Source organism: Leptosomus discolor, chromosome 11 (genome assembly GCF_034619465.1).
Source record: "Leptosomus discolor isolate bLepDis1 chromosome 11, bLepDis1.hap2, whole genome shotgun sequence".
NCBI lineage: Eukaryota > Metazoa > Chordata > Aves > Leptosomiformes > Leptosomidae > Leptosomus > Leptosomus discolor.
In genome coordinates this window covers 14,139,018-14,157,976 of record NC_141401.1, presented here as the reverse complement: position 1 = coordinate 14,157,976, position 18,959 = coordinate 14,139,018, and the positions used below count along the sequence as shown (strand labels likewise).

Here is an 18,959-nt window from a genome sequence, read left to right as displayed (position 1 = left end):
GTCTGTCAGATTCCGCTGGCTCTCTGATCAAGCTTGAGGTGCTTGGGTGTGGTGACAATAAGTATTAGTCATGATCACAATGTTATTTGTCCTGTAGATACAGTTGGGGTTTGTACTTGGGTAATGAGTGTCTCAGTGGGGAAAGTCTGGGCGTTCTTCAGAGACGCAGCAGGAAAAAGGGTAAAGATCTCTCCTTGTCTTGTCTGGTTCTGATGGATCACAGTCCCAGCAATCACAGGATACAGGAATTGTTCCTCAACAACTCTTCCAAGGAGACAGGACAGAAAGAAGGAAAGAAGCAGGGCTCCAGGTTTGAGAGCGCAGCCTGCAGCTCTGTGAAAGGCCATACAAGTCACTTGCCCTCCTGCGCTTTGCGTTGCCCTAGGAGGTGTTCCCTGACAGCATAGTGCTAGCCAACAGCAGTGAAACTCCACACTGACTTCGACAGAGGGTAAAAAGTGTTTCAGTCCTAAGCAAAGCACTGCTGGGTTTTCTATTAAAAACACGCCAAAACGGCTGTGAGATATGCCCAATAAGTTTAATAATTGATGAAACCATAGCAAATGACAACTACAAAATACAAAGCAGACACAAAAAATGATGGCATAAAAGTGGGAAGGAATAGTGTCTGCGATGAAAAATGAAAGCAAAATACACTTAACAGAGGATATGGGTTCAGATATAGCACACATGGTCACATACAACACTGCATTAGTAACAGCACACACAGATACTCATTATACTGGGGATTTTCACAGTTCTCCACTTCATCCCAGATGACAAGTAAATTGATGGTTTTACTCTCTTACATAAATTCTTGTGCACACAACATCATCAGCACCAAAGGTCTGGAAAAGAAATAGAAATCAATCAGAGGAGATTGAACCAGCAAACATTTAACACCATTTTTAAATGTTATTTTTAGTATAGTAGCTATACAGCAGAAATGCATTTTCCTCCGTCTTTTGACAGGCGAGAGTAAAGAAATGAGTAATTTTGGAAGAGAAATGCAATGTGTGACCTTTTTTCCAAGGCACGATGAATTTTGTCAGAATGATAAATGATGCAGAAATTCCCTTTTTCTATAGTTTCTTGGCATGCATTTATAAATAAATATGAGAAAAGAAAGAGAATTTGGAATGTACTGTTCTATTTAGAAATAGTTGCAGCACTTTGAACTGGAGATGCTGAGGGTGGAATTCCAATGGCATGTTCAAAAGGTATTCTTTGATATTTGCAGGTATAGATCAGAGTAGTTCAAATGAAGTCAGTGGAGCAATGCTGAAGACTGGGAGAATGTATAACCTATAACCTGTATCCATACTGCTGCTGCAAGGTGTTGACACACCATGCTAGGATACCAAAGCCTCTCTCCCAAGCTGTAACGTGGGCAGTGCTAATCACAGCCTTCTTTCAGGATACTGTGAACATAACAAGTGAATTTGTTAACTGTGGTTAAGGGGCTGAAGTGAGGGCATATAATGAAGAAAAATGTAGTGGAGATCAAACTCTTGTCACGACTAAACATCTATGATATTGAGAAAACATTTGATCACTACATACCTGCAAGTCACTGACTTACTACAGACTATGTGCCATTATCATCCCATTTCTTGTACCAGATTCAGTACATCAGAGTACCTTGGGTTTACAGATACTTCAAGCTGCTATTACATGATGTTATACCATTGATTGAAACAGTTTCAGATACGCATGCAGTTTTCAAATTGCTCTGTAGTTCTGCACTTAAAAGGCAATTTTAATTTTTTTTAATTAAAAATTAATTTTATTTTAATTTTTTTTCTTACAGCAATATTGCAGTACAGATTATCAGGACATTCAGGCAGGACAGCGATTGTGGCAGCTGTCTGAGAAAGCCCCGAAGTGTTTGTATGTCATTTCAGGTCTGGCAGGCTAAAATCTAAGCAAGCAATTAAACACAAAGGAAATAATGGGTATAAGAGTGAGGAAATACTGACTGCAAAAACTTCATGTTCAGCTACACTGACAGTTTCGAGCTCACCACTAACAAGTTGTGAGGTGGGATGTTTGGCTGTAATAACTGCCAAGGTCTCACTGAAAAATATAATTAATGTGTTATGAAAATTCAGCTGGACTTTGTTTTAATGCTTTCTACACCTGTTTTGGCCAACACCTCTTTGAAAAGACTTAGCTTTAAAACTGACTCTGGCTTATATTTTGTTCGCTTTATTGAGGAGAACAGTTGGTAAGTATTTTGGAGATATAGGCTTTGGTTTCATGCGTATCAAGAGCTTATCATATCAATCTTTATATACATTTTTAGCTTAGGCATGAAAATGTCTGAAAATGAACATTAAAGGATGCAGATAGTTCTCTATTGCCCACAGCACTAGCTGCAAATACCCTTACTATGGCTTCCTTCAACATTTCCAAAATTATACACACAGGCAAATTTATTTCGTCAGGACCTTTGCCAGAGAAAGCAAGTCAGAGTCAAGACCATCCGGGGCTTGAGGTTGTCCGTGAAGACTGGAAAGTCACTGTGACAGTGATTGTCTTTCTATGGTACATTCAGGCACTGCTAGGCATAGTGAAGTTTGGGTCTCCTGCTGCTACTTCAACACAAATCATAAATAATAGTAAACCAGTCTTTGTGTAGTGTTCTTCAAGAGCTGGCACGGCCCCCGTCTGGCAGTTGGAGCTGCACAGCTATGCAGCCACATCTTGTAATGTGAGTGGGTGCCACATCAGCCAGTTCTAATGAGAAAGCCTGCAGCAGCAGTTTGCCAAAACTCTTGTAACCTCCCTAGTAAATTTTTGTCTATTCTTCAGGGGAAATTAAAAGACAAACTCCTTCTCCTAAACCTGGGCAACAGCAGTTATTCTCACAACAGGTCAGAAGTTGTACTGAGAGGGAACACTGCAGGGAAGAGCAGATAGAAATAGATGTGATCCATATGCAAGTCTGTCCTAGGGTGCCACTGTAGGTCCAAGTGTCTGAAATTCTAGTGTCCAGTTCTGAGACTGCTCCTAGGCAGAGTGTAGTCTCATTGGCAGCTTCCTTGCAAGACCCACAGGAGGGAGTGTGAAAATAAAGATAAAAATTTGTGGAGGAAGAAAAAATTAATAGTAACTTTCTGGGAAAGCTCAGTAGTATTGGTGCATCCAGAATGCATTGCAGAGGCAGCAAGTCCACTGTATGTACACACAGACTGACTGTTCTGCACTCACAGTCACAACTTGACACGCTTGTGACAAAGCACAATGGCTGTTCATTTTGTACTTCCAACATCCAGCTCCAGCTGGACTTCTGAACTCTTGAAAATTGCAGGCAAAGGACTGCATTCAAATTGCTCTGTCAGAATAAAAATTAAGTGCAGAAAACTTGGGCATACCTGAGGAACCCAAATACACAGTAGTCTTAATCAATTGCTATACACAAGGACTGTCGTTCTCTACAACACACAAGTCTCACAGTCTGGAAAACCACTATAATTTAACACAATCATATCTTTAAATCTAGATTGTGAAAAGATAAAATTCATGCAAAGCTCAATTACAATCACTCTGGAGTACCATGTAGCCACTGGGCACTTCTCAAACAGCCAGGCGTCCTTTCCTTGAAGAACCAGCTTAGGTTATGTGGCCTGTTTTTTAGCACTTAGATTTTACACCTTATAACTTATACTTATTCAGATGATTACTAACCTAATTCCATACTGCAGCACATAATTAAACGGCTTTGATTGTCATGGTTATGTACATGGTTTAAATATGGACTTATGTAAAAGGTGTTTCCCTATCTTATTGTAACTTACTAGCATTGTTGATGAAACTCCACTAAATGTTGCTAAACAAAGCAAAGAGGAACGTGTTCAAACTTGCTGCATTCCTTTCCTTGTGGTCACTCACAGAAACATCTAATGTACAGCTGGGCCCAAGCTCAGGGAGATCCAGATCAAAAGGCTGCTACCTCTCTATCCTTCACACTTAAATCCTTGTATTCAGGGGTAGAATGAAGCAGTTCAGTGTTTATGGTTCTAATTCTGGATTGGAAAGAAGTGATAGTTCCTGTCAGAACAAGCAGACTTAAAAGATTTCTGTGACCCAAAGGAGAAGAACTTCGTAATAAAAAGAAAGACAGCAAGGAATCCTGGCTATTTGGTGGTGAAGTTTCACCAGAGCAACTAAAAAAGAGTGCAACACTACCAAGCTGCAATTCAAATCTAATGAGAAGATGCAGGATTTTCAAACACCACCTTCTCATCAGCTTGCAAAGGCTCCACTTACCTTACAAAATGCTACTAGGCAAGACTTCTGTCTACATCTAAAATAGGATTTTAAATGCGCACGGACTGCAAATTACAGAATTGTTTTCTTCACTTTGATTGTCATAATCTGTAGCTAAGAGTCCAAAAGCACACTGCAAAAAAAAGCCCTGCACAGGGGGATAATCCAATCAACTGACCTCTCTCAGTTCACTCAAAATCTGATGACCACTGACATCATTAGAGATTAAAAAAGAATTACAGGGCAGTAATATATTACTGTATGATTAAATCTGCTTTTTGAAGGCCTTCTTTATAAACATTTGCTGAGGAGCCTTTGTGATAAGTGGAGCACACAATAAGGAAAACTGTCATTGAAACAATCGCCTGGGAAAGAGCACTTCTGCCAGTGTATGCAAAAATCCTGTTATCTGTTCATGACTGACCAACCTGCAGAGGCAACTTGCAAAAGGAAGACAGAATACATCAGCAAACAAATGGAGAAGAGAAAAGATTACTTAAATGAATCCTCATAAAAGGCTTTGTCCACATGCAAAATTCCATGTTATCTAGAATAAAGATATAAATCTTCACGATAAAGGCATATTGCGCATTTCCTTTCCCCTCCTGACTCCCATGTCTTATGAAAGAGTTAGATCATTATGGGGCTGTAGTCACAGAAGGTGCAGCCTCCACTTTCAAACTTGGATATTAATAGCAAATCACTCAATATGCAACCTCACTTTCTGCAGAATATCAATTGACAGGACCATGCAAAATCAGGTCATTTATCAGGGTACCTAAATAGTGGTATTTGTGGTTGAGAACTGCTATATTATACAGTTTCCTCAGAGTCATGCAGTAAATGAATGACAGAGGTAAGAACATGAGACAATGGTATTTCCCAGTAGTAGTCTTGAAAGCCAGTACACAGCAAACATATAAGCTATAACTGGTATTGTAAAAGGCTATATACAGGATCAGATGCATCCAAGATGCAAATGGGGCTGGCTTCTTTCTCTGTTCATATGTTTGGGATATGACCCAGACTAGGCTGCACTAGTGAGCGGGGGCTGCAGATCCCTAAGCCTCCTTGTAAATCCGGTCATGGCAAATAGTAAATTAAAGCATTAGGTCGATGCAACACATATGTATGCATTGTTACAGGCTTCTGAACTTTTTTATCAAGGCTGCTTTAACGAGGTCAGCAGCAACACCCCCACTTACCTTACACTACCTTAGTATGAGTAGACCCTTATTTTGATAACTGATTTGACTTAAGATCACTCTCCAAAAACTATAGAAAAGTTAAACACTTAGGTAGTTTTAACATTGTTCAACACAAGGCTTAAGCACATCACAAATCTCAGAATTCAGCTGCAAAGTATCTTTCCAAACCTGCATTGGCCCTTCTCACCCACTATGTTTAATTCTAGAAGTAATATAATTTAAAAAATGTTCACTCACTCATCTAGGCTCCACAGTTCACCAGTTTTAATCAACTACAGCATGATTTTTCTGGGGAGGGAATGTAGAATAGAAACCATGCTTGAAACCCCCCTAACGTTCTGATCTTTGACCCTCGCTATAATTGATTCTAAGAACCCCTGTGTGATACATGAACTGTGTAAAATGTGGTCTGAGGCTGTTTTTAAAGCCCCTCTTCAGTAATCACCCACTTTAAAATGTTTGTGTGTTGAAGTTTAAACTAAAATCTATAGAGGCATGAGCAGCCGTAACAGCAGCAACGCAGATAAAGTTGCAATATAAATGTTTCTCATTTGAATAGCCAACATTTGGAAGCAGCATCCTTTAACTTTGTAAAGAGCAGACCTTTTGTTCTCCTGACTTACACGTGTGATTGATAGCTCATTAACGTCCCTGACAAAAACACACAGCAACAGCAAAACCATTATCGACTATAAAAGGAAAGGGGAGAAAAAGCGTATTAGAGTAGATTTAATCCCAGATCTTAATTTTCAGACAAGTAAAGGAAATGTGTATTTTTGTGTTATATTCTGATCTTGATTGCTCAAGTGCTAATCCAAGTATAGTTTATGAATATGGAGTTATAAATGCAGATATTCTGACTCTGTATGCATTACAGTCTTAAAGTACTATACAATTCAGGACACAGTAAAGGCAAACAAATGCGGACTTTGATGGGGATCTATCCCGTTCATTCTCCCTTGCTTGCATATTTCATGTAACTTTTTTATCTACATTTTTCAGTACTTCTAAAAATGCAGCACTGAAATCCCAGCAAATGCATCAGATGAGCTTAGAATAAACAGCACTGATGAAAGTAGTTGCAATGGTCTAACGAGCACCTTTTTTATGAGGCAGAGCTTGATCCTTCTTCCCTTACTCAGCTGAAAAGGCTCTTGTATCAGCCAAATATTATTTATGCTACTAATAAGAGTAATCTCATTCTCAATGCTGCAAGGAGCTGAGGAGAACTAAAGGCAAACTTAACCGGTACCTGAAGGTAAAGAAAACCTTTGCTAACTAAATAGTTTTTTCCCAGCATCTGTGTACCAGAGGACATAATGTGACATGGAAGACCATCATATTGCTCCAAGGCAGTATCTTTGAAGAACATAAGGAATTCTTCTGCTGGGATGCAAGAAAGATTGATAATTATACTGTAATATGGTTTCTATTGTAGCTCTGTGGTAGTCATGACAATTCAGCACTGGTTTGTTTTATTATACGTGATAATAAATGCATTTTATTTAACATGCTGTGTTGGGGAGAAAAATATATCCTTCCACTAGGAAAATGTCATCATCAAATGGACCCCCTAAGCAATACAGCATATTAGATCAAAATTATGTGGCAAAGCTCCAACATTTATGCAGCCAGCATTAGCAGAGTAAAACTCATTCCTTACCCCCTGCCTGTTGCCCCAAGCCTTTTTTCCAGTTGTGCCTCAGTCTAACGCAGTTTAGATTTCTTCTTGCAACTTTTTCCAAATGGAGTATGACTTTTCTTGATTTCTTCTGCAAATGCATGTAATAACTAACAAGGAGACTCAAGATTTCTTTGAATAATTTTTGGATAGAGAAACAGGAGCAGAGACTGTCAGAATAAGTGTTAGCCTTACAAAGTTCCTAAACTGTTACATCACAGGCTCTGTCCCATAAGACAGGTTCCCAGCTGCAGACATCTAAAAGTTCACAGGAATGTGGTTTCCTCCTGCTTATTGAAGGTACTCTGCCAGAATGGAAACAGGGACAGCTTACCAAAGCACATCAGAAAGACTAAAGGAACAGAAATTTTTTCTTAGGTAAGCAGGAAGGTTTGAGAGGTGTGAATATGAGAACTGTTAAATGTTTGAAGTGATACGGGCAGTAAAACTGAATAAGAATGAATTTCAGGTCCTAAAGAACCCTAACAAAGCTGGGAGGATGGAAGAAGAAAGGAGAAGAAAAAGAAAGATCTTTTCTCACTGTGATCTTAGTTTTGAGGAAGTAAGAAGTAAGCAGGGATTTGCAGACTCAGATCAAAGGAAAAATTCCAAGCACAAAATAAAATAATCTAAGCTGAACTTTCTTCACTGGAGTGATGGAAAACTCAAACACAGTTGAGAGGCAAGAGATAAAAAGGGATCTTGTCACTAAGAGCTCCTGTTCCTACTTTGTTCCCTGTTATAACTGAGGAACATACCTCAGACAATCCTTCCAGGTAGTTTAACTTTTAAAGCCCAAATAATGGTCTGAAGGGAATATTCTGGGGTTCTAAAATTAGGGGCCACAGACAAGAAAATGCAGCTTCCCTTACCATCTTCTGTCTTCTTCCAAACAGAAGAACCCTTTGCTGCCTCCAAGAACGGTTAATTTTGGCCATCTTAACTTCTCTAAAGGATCAGAGACCTCACACTCACCACGATTACTCCTAGAAACATCTCATTGCTGAGTTTTAGGGTGTCAGAAGATTTTGAACATGCTGATCTATGTATTTAAATGATTTGTACATTCAGTCCCATCAAATGTCATGAGGGTCTTGGAAATCTTTGTCCTGAGGACCAGGCAATATCCCAATATTTAATAAAGCAAACCAGGCCATTATGCTCCAGAAGAGAGGTAGGAGAATGGAACTGCACGTTGTATTAAATAGTAAAAGACAGAGAGAATGATCTGGATCCCTTGGAAGCAAACAGCATGTTTTCGTAATGTCTGCAGTGAAATCATGCAACCAATGAACATAGTCCCAACTTGCAGGAGAGGGGAATGGGATCAGTCTGGGGAATCAGAAACCAGGAAAATTCCTTGGGATCATGATCAGCTGAGCATGAGTTCCCAAAGAAGAGTTAATAAAGTCTTTGCATATAAACCAGATTAATTTCAGATAAGAGTAGGGAGATGAAGTCATCACTACATCAGGTGCTAGTGTGATTGCTAGCAAAACAGTATGTGTGGTTCTGGTGTTCCTAGTTTAGAAAGGAAACTGATAAACTGGAGAGGGTTATAGAAGCACTGAAAGAATGATTCAAGGAAAGCTTGCTATATATTGAAGGGCTCAAGGTCTTTCAATGGTTTAGCTTAACAACAAGAAGGTTCTTCCAAGAGGTGGCTTGATCAGTGTTGTTAAGAGAAGTAGTTGCAATAACAAACTTTAGGCATATTATTTAGGTTCTTTTATACAGAATACGTAATGGCTGGAAGCTGAATCTAGACATATACAGATTAGAAATAATGTGTATATTTTAATGGCAAGGAAATTAACCAGCAAAACAACTTATCAAAAGTTGTGATTGAGTTCCTATAAATAGAAATATTTCAGCAAGAAGGAAGTTTTGCTAATTTATATCCTAATTTGAAAAATAATTAATTCAGAAAAGCTCACCAGTGTATTATACAAGAAAAAAGATTAGATGTCTTTCTAATCTTTGAATCACTCTGGTTTCTTAACCAACCTCGTTCTTCTTCACCAGCAGGGTAAGTTCTCATTGCTGACTGCAGGAGGCAATTGTATTATGACTGGCTTTCTTGCTTTGCTTGGAGCAGTTCACTCTGTTTAACAGCTGCTTCACTAGTTTGTTGCTTAAATAATAAACTACAGAAATAGATTGTTAGAAAGCTGGAAAAATTAACTTGAGAATATGCTAATAATATATAGTTAAGAATTATAGTTGAGATTGTCCACTGTATCATATATAAAGATGTGAAGCAGAGATCAAAGTACTCCTAAAGTTTTTTGATAACATAAAGAATTCCAGTGGTTAAGTCAAAAGAAATTATCCAGAATTGGAGTATTCATTCAATAGAAACCAGTGTGATTCTAACAGCATATGCCTCCTTATAAGGGGTGGGTGAACAGTTCCAAGATGTCTGGAATAATATTAACACCTTAAAAGCTTTTTGTTTATACTTGGTTAGGTTTAAGTTCTGCTTCTGTTTCAGATGCAATCTTAAAAACAGAGCTCCAACTGCTTTAGAAAAACACTGGGGTGGCTGCTTGTTTTTGAAAGTGCAGTTTGAAATAAAACCTCCCTGCTTTGATGTTTTCTTACCCATCACTCCAGCAGCCTGTCTTCCATGCCCGAACTGATGAGGCATAACAGTCTAATCAACTATTTATCCGGAATTCACTAGTAAGAACATGTGCAATAAAATGGTTCTGAACTCAAGCTGAACTTGTAACTCAGAGAAACTGTGTCTTTATCCAGTTCTGGATATTGTTTCATTAATGCAGAGGGACTACTGAGGAAAGATTCAGTGAACTCAACTCTAAAAGAAACGAGTACAATATGAATAAATAAACTCACATGGTTCATAGTGTAAATGGCGAGGCAGTCGCAGAGGTGCTGCTTAGAATGCCTACAGTAACCCTGCTGCCATATGGAAGGGCACACAGGAGTGCGGAGATGTTGGCTGACAGCAAATTGCAACTCGGCGTATTTCTGAGAAACTCATGAAGGCAATTCTGAACTGATTCAGACATGATCAAGGAATTGGGAAAGGTGGCAGAGATGGGGAGGAATTATGTATTTCATAAACAGAATGAGATTAGAGCATGCTAACAACATGCCATATCTTTCCTGCTATACACCATGTGACTGTGGATAAGAAGCAACGTATTATGCACACGCCTAAAAAAGAACGTTCTTCAGAAATGAGGTCAAATGCCTTGATCTCACTCTCAGCAGAGAAAATGTGCAATAAATCATGCAAATTCTTTGGTGGTGTTGTGAATTTACAGATCAGAAGTGGCCCACTTATGCTTATTCTTCCAGTAGAAGTATAGCAAAAGTTATAAAAATAAAATGCAAGTCAGAACCTGTATATATCTTCATTTGTTCTTAAAAAAAGCATTTTAAAAGAAAGGAAAAAAAAGTGCTGTATGTATTGTGCTGTAGAGGATTATGAAAATAGTAGTTTTCCAGATGGATTTAAGTAAGGAAAAATAGTAAGTCATACTACATGGTAACAAATGGTGCAGGTATTGGGTGAGTTCAAGGTTCTTACCAAAATCAGCTCATCATTAGCTAATTCTCGAGTCCAGTATGTTTTGGGGCCATCTCCCTCAGTAAGAGTTTGTTTGCAATATATCTTGTTTTCATTCTCCCAAGTGGCCAAACTCTGCAGGCAAGAAAATCATTAGGAATAACATTAATTATATTCCCCAGCAGCACGAGGCAGAGAGACAACAATGAGCAGTTGTGAGAATAATTGCTGCAGTAAAGGAGCAACACATAGATAGATAAAGGCAAAGGGAAAAAGACATCAGTGGAAAGTAGTGAAATCAAAATTAAGGTATGAGGGGGCATTTTGGAAATAGGTATATATTATTAACAAAGTGATTGTAAATGTGTCTTTTCAGTGTAAATCTGCATTTGTTTCCAAATTAAAATACACCCAATTGTCATTAAATGCTTGATGTTGGAAAGTATAATTTAGAAATATGTGATAATGTAGTGTCTACACTCCCAAGCATCTTTGTACACATGTGGTTTGATCTGACATGTTTTTTATCACTACAGAGTGCCCTTAGTGTATAAGCATAAAGAATCGTATGTATCATGTTGTGGTTATAAATAATGCAGTACGTGTCACTTATAACCTTTCATGCTATACGGTGCTGTGCCAAGTTAACTGTATGTTAAACACTGTGCTAACAAACTGGAATAAATCACGAGTAAATTAAAGAAACTTTGTTAGAATTCTAGTGTTTGCAGTGCTACTTTTTTAAGGTTGTGGGTCTGGACATTGAAATACCTTGGGCATTTTACAAAGCATTTCAGTAATGACTATGCAACTATTGAAAAATAAAAAAAACACCATAGGATTCTGTGTAGCTTTCACAAACAGGCAAGCCCTGACTCTGTTGCTTTTCATTCTAGCTCTGAACTATTATTCTACAGTGCAATGGAGCAGCTGTGCAGAAGGATGACCTGTAATGAATGTGCAAGTAATCGCTTTATGACCAGCACACGGGAGACATTCATTAGTCTGTGATATATACATATACATGTACATGTACATGTGTGTGAGTTCTTATGTGTGCATAAATTCAGGTTAACACTTCCCAGATTTCCAAGGGAAAAAAACCCTTTACTTTGATTTAAAAGTAGCTGTTTATTTTACAAATATTTTTCAAAACAATAGGGTTTTTTTAAGCCAACAAGCCATCTCAAATGGCAGTTACAGAAGCTATGCTTTGCAGTACAGCTACATATGACTCACTCTTTGTCTGTATGAACAATGGATCAAGTTAGTTGGCAGAACAAAACCCTCCACCCCATAAAGTGTATCAAAATCTATCACCAGTCAGCAATTCTGCCCGATATTGCAAATTACATTCTGAGGTATTATTTTATTACCTGTTCTGGGGCCACATCTTGGTTATATACACACATAAGTACAACTTATTCCTGAGAGTGGACTATAAATAATTTCACAACACATGGAAAAAATTTACTACTTCACAAAACACATTTCTTTCAGATTTTTCCAACTTTCATAGCTTACAGCTGTAATTATTGTTTTTCCATCTGCAGCAATAAATCCTTCTCTAGAAAGCAGGTCACATTTATTGCATATGCATTATGCATGAAGATACTAAAATACTACTTCGGCCGAACAAGATAAATTAACAAAGCCAGTGACGTTTGCTGAACAAACTGTTAAATATATGATAACTCATCCTAGAGATCAAGTGTATGTTCTAAACATTCAGTGACTCCCAGAATCTGCCTCCCTTTTTAATAAATTTAAATTCACTGCAGTTGCACTGGAGATAGTAAGTTCTGAATTGTTAGTGGTGCAAATGGTCTCAGAAGCTGGCTCAAGAATTAGCAGAGATGATATTTTGGAAAGTAGATTACTTCACCAGCATAGAATACTCTAAAAACTGTATTCTCATTTGGGACTACATTCTGATACTCTTTATTCATACTTCTTTTATAAATGTTTTATATATACTTCTCTTACAAGTGTGAGAGTAAAGTGCCTGAGGAAAGGACAACTAATGCATGGCTTTTTGATAACTTTTTTCAAAAGACAGCTATGATCACAGCCCAGTTCTCCGATACCCCGGATCCCATGTATCTACACCAGCGAGAAGCTGGTGTCAGATGCTGCTGACTTAAAGCCCCCTCCATGGCCATAGAAGTGGTTACAAAGGTAGAGGAGCAGGGGCTCACACACAGAATCAAGCCCAAAACACTCCAGTGAACGCCCTCTAATGCACTTCTGCACAAGGAGATGGTGTAATTATGGCCGGTATAACACTAGCTGAAAGTCTGTCTTACACTGTTAAAGACTTATCTGATCAGCAAACTGGAGACGTGGACTTGCAAGGGAATGAATGAGGATTTCAACCTGAAAAATACCAACAGTCTGCAGTCCTGCTTCTGAACTCAGCTCGTTCAGTTTAGGACAAAAGTTATGTCAGGTTTGTGCACTAAATCCTGACTCTTGAGGTCTCTCTTGCTCCACCGTTCCCCATGTTCCCGTCAGGGACAAAGGTTGGGAAGAGCTTTTGCTGCAGCTGAGGTCTCCAGGGGAGAGGGAAGCAAAAAGAGCTGGACAAAACCTTGCCGGCCAAGGAGCTGGCAAGCAGAAACTCAAACTCTGTCTTTGGGACTTGCCATGCTCTGTTGCCTTTAGATTTCAGTTTTACTCTACAAGAGGAAGAATGTCGGCCAACGGACAAGATGAGTGGTGACCACCAAGAACCCCCGAAGAGTGTTTCTGGGAAGAAGAGGGTGGTAGGCAGCAATGCCACTGTCTGGGGACATCGGCAGCAGGTGTTTGTCCCATCCAAAAAGAACTTGGTAACACCCCCCCCCCCACCCCCCCCCCCCAGCTCTCTTCCTACCCTGCACTTTCGTCCATCCACCGTCTCCTCCTCAAAGCTCTCCCCGATTTTGAAGTTGATCTCAGTGGTGCGGACCGTGGTGGAAGTTTTGATGTAGAACTGGTCCCCGTCCTGGCGGATCTCCACGTGAGGTTTGGAGGCAGCAGCCACCGCCACCTTCCTGAGCATGGCATTGACACCTGGGCGAAGCGGGGAGGAAGCAGAGCTTGAAGCCGCCAGCCGTGCCCTGGGCTGAGCTCGCCCAGCACCACGCAGATCGGCCCGGGGGCGGGGGGCCGGCGGCGACCGCAGCGGCGGCGCGGCCCCGGCGGGGCACCGCGCGTAGCCCTACGACAAAGCTCCGCGCAGCCCGCCGCGGCAGGGAGCTGCGGCTCTGCGGCCGGCCCTGCACAGGCGGCGACCGCGGGGCCTTGCCAGGACCCCCGTGGCGGAGCGCGGCAGGAGCCGCCCGGGTCCCCGGGGCAGGACCCTCGGCGCTCGCAGGTGAGGCTCGGCCCGTGCCGTGCCTGCGGTCGCCCCTCCCCGGGCAGGGCTCCCGGCTTGCCCCCGCCGTCGCCGTACGGAGCTCTCCCGGGTGCCTGGCCCCGGAGGCACCGCGCACCGAAGCGCGGCTCCGGCTGTAGCCCCCCCCGCCTCCCCCTCCAGCGGGACACAGCCCCAGGCTGCCCGTTGCCCGGAGCCGGGCTACCCCGCGCCTCACCCAGCGCCTTGAGGAGCTCGTCGAAATTCTCGCTGCTCTTCATCTTCCAAGTGCCGGCGAAGTTGGGCATGGCGGGGCGGACGGCGGCGGGGACGCGGCGCTGCTGCTCTCTCTCCGGCTCAGGCACCTTGTGAGCGGGGCGGACCGCGGCGGCGGCTGGGAGAGCGGGTCACACCCACCCGGCCCCCCACCCCTTCCCCCGGGGCCAGCAACACGCCGCCAGACAGCCGTCCCCCCTCCCAGCCGCGGCCCCGCCATCCATCCATCCATCCATCCATCCATCCATCCATCCATCCATCCATCCTTCCAGTCCTCCATCCATCACTCCCTGCCCGCCTGCCTAGCAGCCCGCCAGCTGCCTCCTGGGGCTTCCCAGGAAGGAGAGCCCGATTGTCACCTGTCCCACAGCCGGGGTGGATGTTGAGGACTTGCTGAAAGGCCCCAGAGGCAGGCAGGGAAGGGAGAGGGCAACCCAAATAAGAGCAGTCTCTTCGGGCTCACGCGGGGTTGATCCCCACTGTGGCAGGGACGAGGCACCGTAATACACGACACCCTCGCCCCTGAGCTCCCCACGCGCAGGCCTCCCAGCCTGGCGGGCCTGCGCGCCAACGAATCTGCCCCCAACACTGCTAACCCGGATGACCACCAGGCCAAAGAGGTGCCAGGGAGCGCAGCCCTTTCCAGGGTGGGAGACTGCTGTAAGGAAGCTGTCACTGCCCCATGATCCACATCTGTCCCTTTGAGAAGGGTAAAGGACAAAGACATATATAATGTCTACAGTGTTCCCCAGTCACAGCCACACACTCCCTCGTTGCTCTGTGGTGCTTTTGGCAGTCGGAGGATACAGCTGTGGAACTGGAAGGTATTCCTACTGCATCAGAAAGGGCAGGGCCCATGGCGGCCACAAGCTTTGATGGAGAAACACATCAAGCTATTTCACACTTATTCAAATTAACACAAGCGTGCTAAAGATTTGAGAGCTGCTTTGTGCCTTTCAGACCTTCCACGGCCATTTCCATCATCTTTGCTTTGAATCCCTCGGTTTCAAGTCAAAGATGCCAGATTAAAGTTCCTTATTGCAGCTGATTTATCCACATGATTAAGGGGCACAGAATTTGACAAGTTAAGGCATATGGAGTTTTTCTGCTGCTGTTGTGCATAAGGAAATACTCAAAACATTCAGAGGTCTGTGATTTCCCACTCAGAACAGAGCCAGATGTATTTTAATTATAGGAAAACCTTCGCTGAGCCAGCTTCATGGTACATTCACAACCATTCTTCACTTGTTAGACTTACTGTGTAAAATGAACAGGTCGGTTACTTGAGGTATGTATAAAATGTGTTAACTCCTGGAAAATGTATAGGTCTGGGAGTTAGCTTAGCCATATGTTAGGCAGGATTCTCCAGTTCCTATACGCTGAAATTTGCTCTAAATTCTTATCCCAGGAAGAATTTTACCCGAGTGAGAACCATAGAGCAGAACCAAATATTTGTCTGTTGATAGTCACTCTTCTTCTATGGATTTTTAAAATTTTTGTCTTTTCACAAGGAGACTCTGGAGACATGGCATAGTTCTTTAACTGAAATATTTTGATGGAAAATGTGGGGGTTTTTCCAGGAAATGAAAATTTCAGTGAGGAATATCTGTTTTCAGTAACAGGGTTTCTCTAAAAAAAAAAAACCCAAAAAACAGAGCACAAAATATTTTTCAGTTTTAGTAAACGACAAAAGAATTAATCCCCATCTGAAATACTTTGTTTAAAGATTTCCAATTGCCTCAAAAAACCTTCAAAACAAACAAACAAACAAACAGCTTGGGGAAAAAAAAAAAAAACAAACAGAAACCCAAATCATTTCTCTATTGTGGGTAGGTTCAAGACTTACAAATAAAAGGCTGCAGGCCCAACAAACCCATACCAAGTCTGTGTATTGCCATGAATCAGCAAAGAAAAACCCTCCTCTGTCCCTCAGTTTCAACTTTCCAATTGCCCACCTGAAAACATACTACCATGATCCAGGCTTGCTTCCAGAATCCCGCAGAATATGTATACATGGAGACCAGTGGAACTGATATGGCCCACTCTTTGCAAGACAAAGTCCTTAGCTACTTAGCATAAAAAGTATGTGCAGCATAAACCAGAGAGGAACCACCTATCTCTGCCTGAGAAAACGAAGATGTTAAGGGGGACAATTTATTCTTTAAAGGACCATTTAAGTTCCACAGCTATGCTTTCATTTGCTGCACCACTGTTACAAACAAGAAGTATTCCAGTAGGTGTTAGCCATGAGTATTTCTAAGATACAGGACTTGTTTTCTAGGTGTTGGACTGTGGCCATTGACCTATTTCACGAAGACCAGGAGAGAGCCTTCAGAATAGCCTTCATCTAGAAAGTGCACCAAGCTAGAAGCAACAAGTGCCTTCGGGCAATAAAGGCTCTATTCTGCAACGGCAGAACATCGAGCTATTCATCCTCAAGACATAGCTATCAAATTACATTTTTATTTACATGATAATCTTATCTAAAGACTGTGAGGTACCAATCCACCTACACAGTATAGTTTCTAAAACAAAACCCCAGATACACTCTAGGGTGTCGAATGGGTTCTGTCTGGCAATGTGTATATATTCACACCTTATTTACACACGGAGGCAGTTTCCTTCTAGCACTGCATACTGCATACTCAACAACTGTTTAGATTTAGACCTCGAAGTTCAACGACAGAAGGAATTGTCCTTCTCTGAGACCAAGGGACCACTGCTGCTAGCACAGGCTGCAGACAGGCACGTGTGTTTCCAGAGCCAATGTCTTCCCTTTCACCAGCAGTTCATGTATACACAGTAGCTGAATTGAGCACCAACAGCTATTCCCCCCTTGCCCTTTGAGTTACATTTTTCTTTGTATCCTTTCTGTATGCTTCTTCCTTTTCCTTTTAAATCATTTATGTTTTCCCTCTCTACCTCAAAAATATGGCCTCATGTTTCTCTGGCTCTACTAATTAATTTAGAAGTCAGCAGGAGCTGAACTCCAAACTCATCAGGAACCTAACTTCACTCCAAGAAAAGTTTAAAAGCAAAACAACTCTTATATTCCAGTCCCTTAAGACAGCTAAAGCTCAGTGAGAAAAATGGTCGTTTTGTTTTTCCATTTTGTGTTTTATGAAAATATTGTGGATTGTAATCCCATTGCATTGTGGAATACAAATCCCCACTTAGACTGACAAGGCAACAGAGTGAGATGTAACTTAAATGGCAACAAATTTCACATGGCTTATCTACTAGTTACACGAATTAATTATGCATATTATAATAAGGATAATAAAAGTCAGTGAGAGATGAGTCTATTTTACAAGCTGTGATCATATCAGTTAGCTCAATGCTATTAGATTCATTTGCATACTGAACTTTTTGGAGGAAAGGGAAGAAAAAGATAAGGAAGAAAATACGGAAAGAAGCTTAAAGGAAAGGAAAACAGAGGTGGGACGTAAGACCCAGAAAGAATATAGCAGCTGCTATAATAAAAAAATTAAGAGAGGACAGGATGTGAATTAGGATCAGTTTACCACATGTCTTGGACCACTCAAATGAAGGACAGAAATAACATCACTATGGCAGATATGACTTAAATCTCTACTGTTATAAAGTGAGGGTAGCTCCACTGAGATCAGAAAGCTATGCTGATTTATATTAGCCGAGAATATTGCCCATGGACTTTAACCCTCTTCATAGATTCTTATCCTAGCAATAGGAGATGTTTATCAGGTCATGCTGAAATAACCCAGACTAAAAGGCAGTTTTACTTTTCTTTCAATCTCCTTCTGTATGTAATTTCCCCATTAATGTTGTGGAAAACAGCTTGATTTTCAAAACATCCCCCTCCGCATTTTTTCCCTTTGGCATTTATTTTATTTACCTGAATCCCCTAAGGCTGCTTCTTGCCTGCAGATGGACCTAATTAATCTTTCCAACAGTGCCCCTAAGACAAAAGAAAGTAATATATGTACAGATGGGACCGGGGCACTCCATCATCCATCCAAATAAGTGACCAGTAATGTGACCAAAAGTATACCCTTGAGGTTATTGACTGACCACTGTGGAGTCAAACAAGGCTCATTGTAAACAATAAATTTTATTTACTAAGGTGGTACCCTAGAAAATAAAAGATTGGCTTAAGGGAGAAAATAATAAATTATTTCTGACATGAATAAATTATACAACTGGAAGGCAAATTGCCACCGAAAATTTATCTGCCAAATTAATTTACAATGGGCCTCTAGCATGACAATAGGTGAAATGTAATACGAATGTATGCAGAGTAAAGAGCATTTCTGCAGTGTTGCCTCGTGTCTTCTGCTGCACTCCATGAAGCTGAAAGAATACCCATTCTTCCTGAGCTAAAACGCTAGAGGGATTTCCAGTCTCAAGTTATCTTTTTGGTTTTTCAGACCTAACTAATAGGAAAGTAAATGAATTCTTGCATTGTTAGAGGTGGACAGTAAAGTGTTTGCCAGATTTATGTTCATTAAGAAAAATAATCATTGTAATCTTAATTTCTTCCCTATAATACTCCCTTTCAAGGGGAACTAATTGATCTGTGTTCTCTTCCACAGTCAGGCTTTAAGCTGGCCACCTGCTCTTTCTGTCTTCTTTTCTGAACTGCTACAAGAATACAATAAAATTGGAACT

At 41.2% G+C, this 18,959-nt stretch overlaps 1 protein-coding gene across 1 annotated transcript; it reads right to left on the bottom strand.

Annotated features, from left to right (window-relative positions):
* Positions 1-797: 797 nt before the first annotated feature.
* CRABP1 (cellular retinoic acid binding protein 1) lies at positions 798-14,470 on the bottom strand. The gene is made up of 4 exons (XM_086471689.1): positions 14,275-14,470; positions 13,575-13,753; positions 10,721-10,834; positions 798-848 (listed from the first exon to the last, which is right to left on the bottom strand). The coding sequence occupies exons 1-4, from the start codon at positions 14,342-14,344 to the stop codon at positions 798-800; spliced, it is 414 nt and encodes a 137-aa protein (XP_086327815.1). The 5' UTR covers positions 14,345-14,470.
* Positions 14,471-18,959: the final 4,489 nt, after the last annotated feature.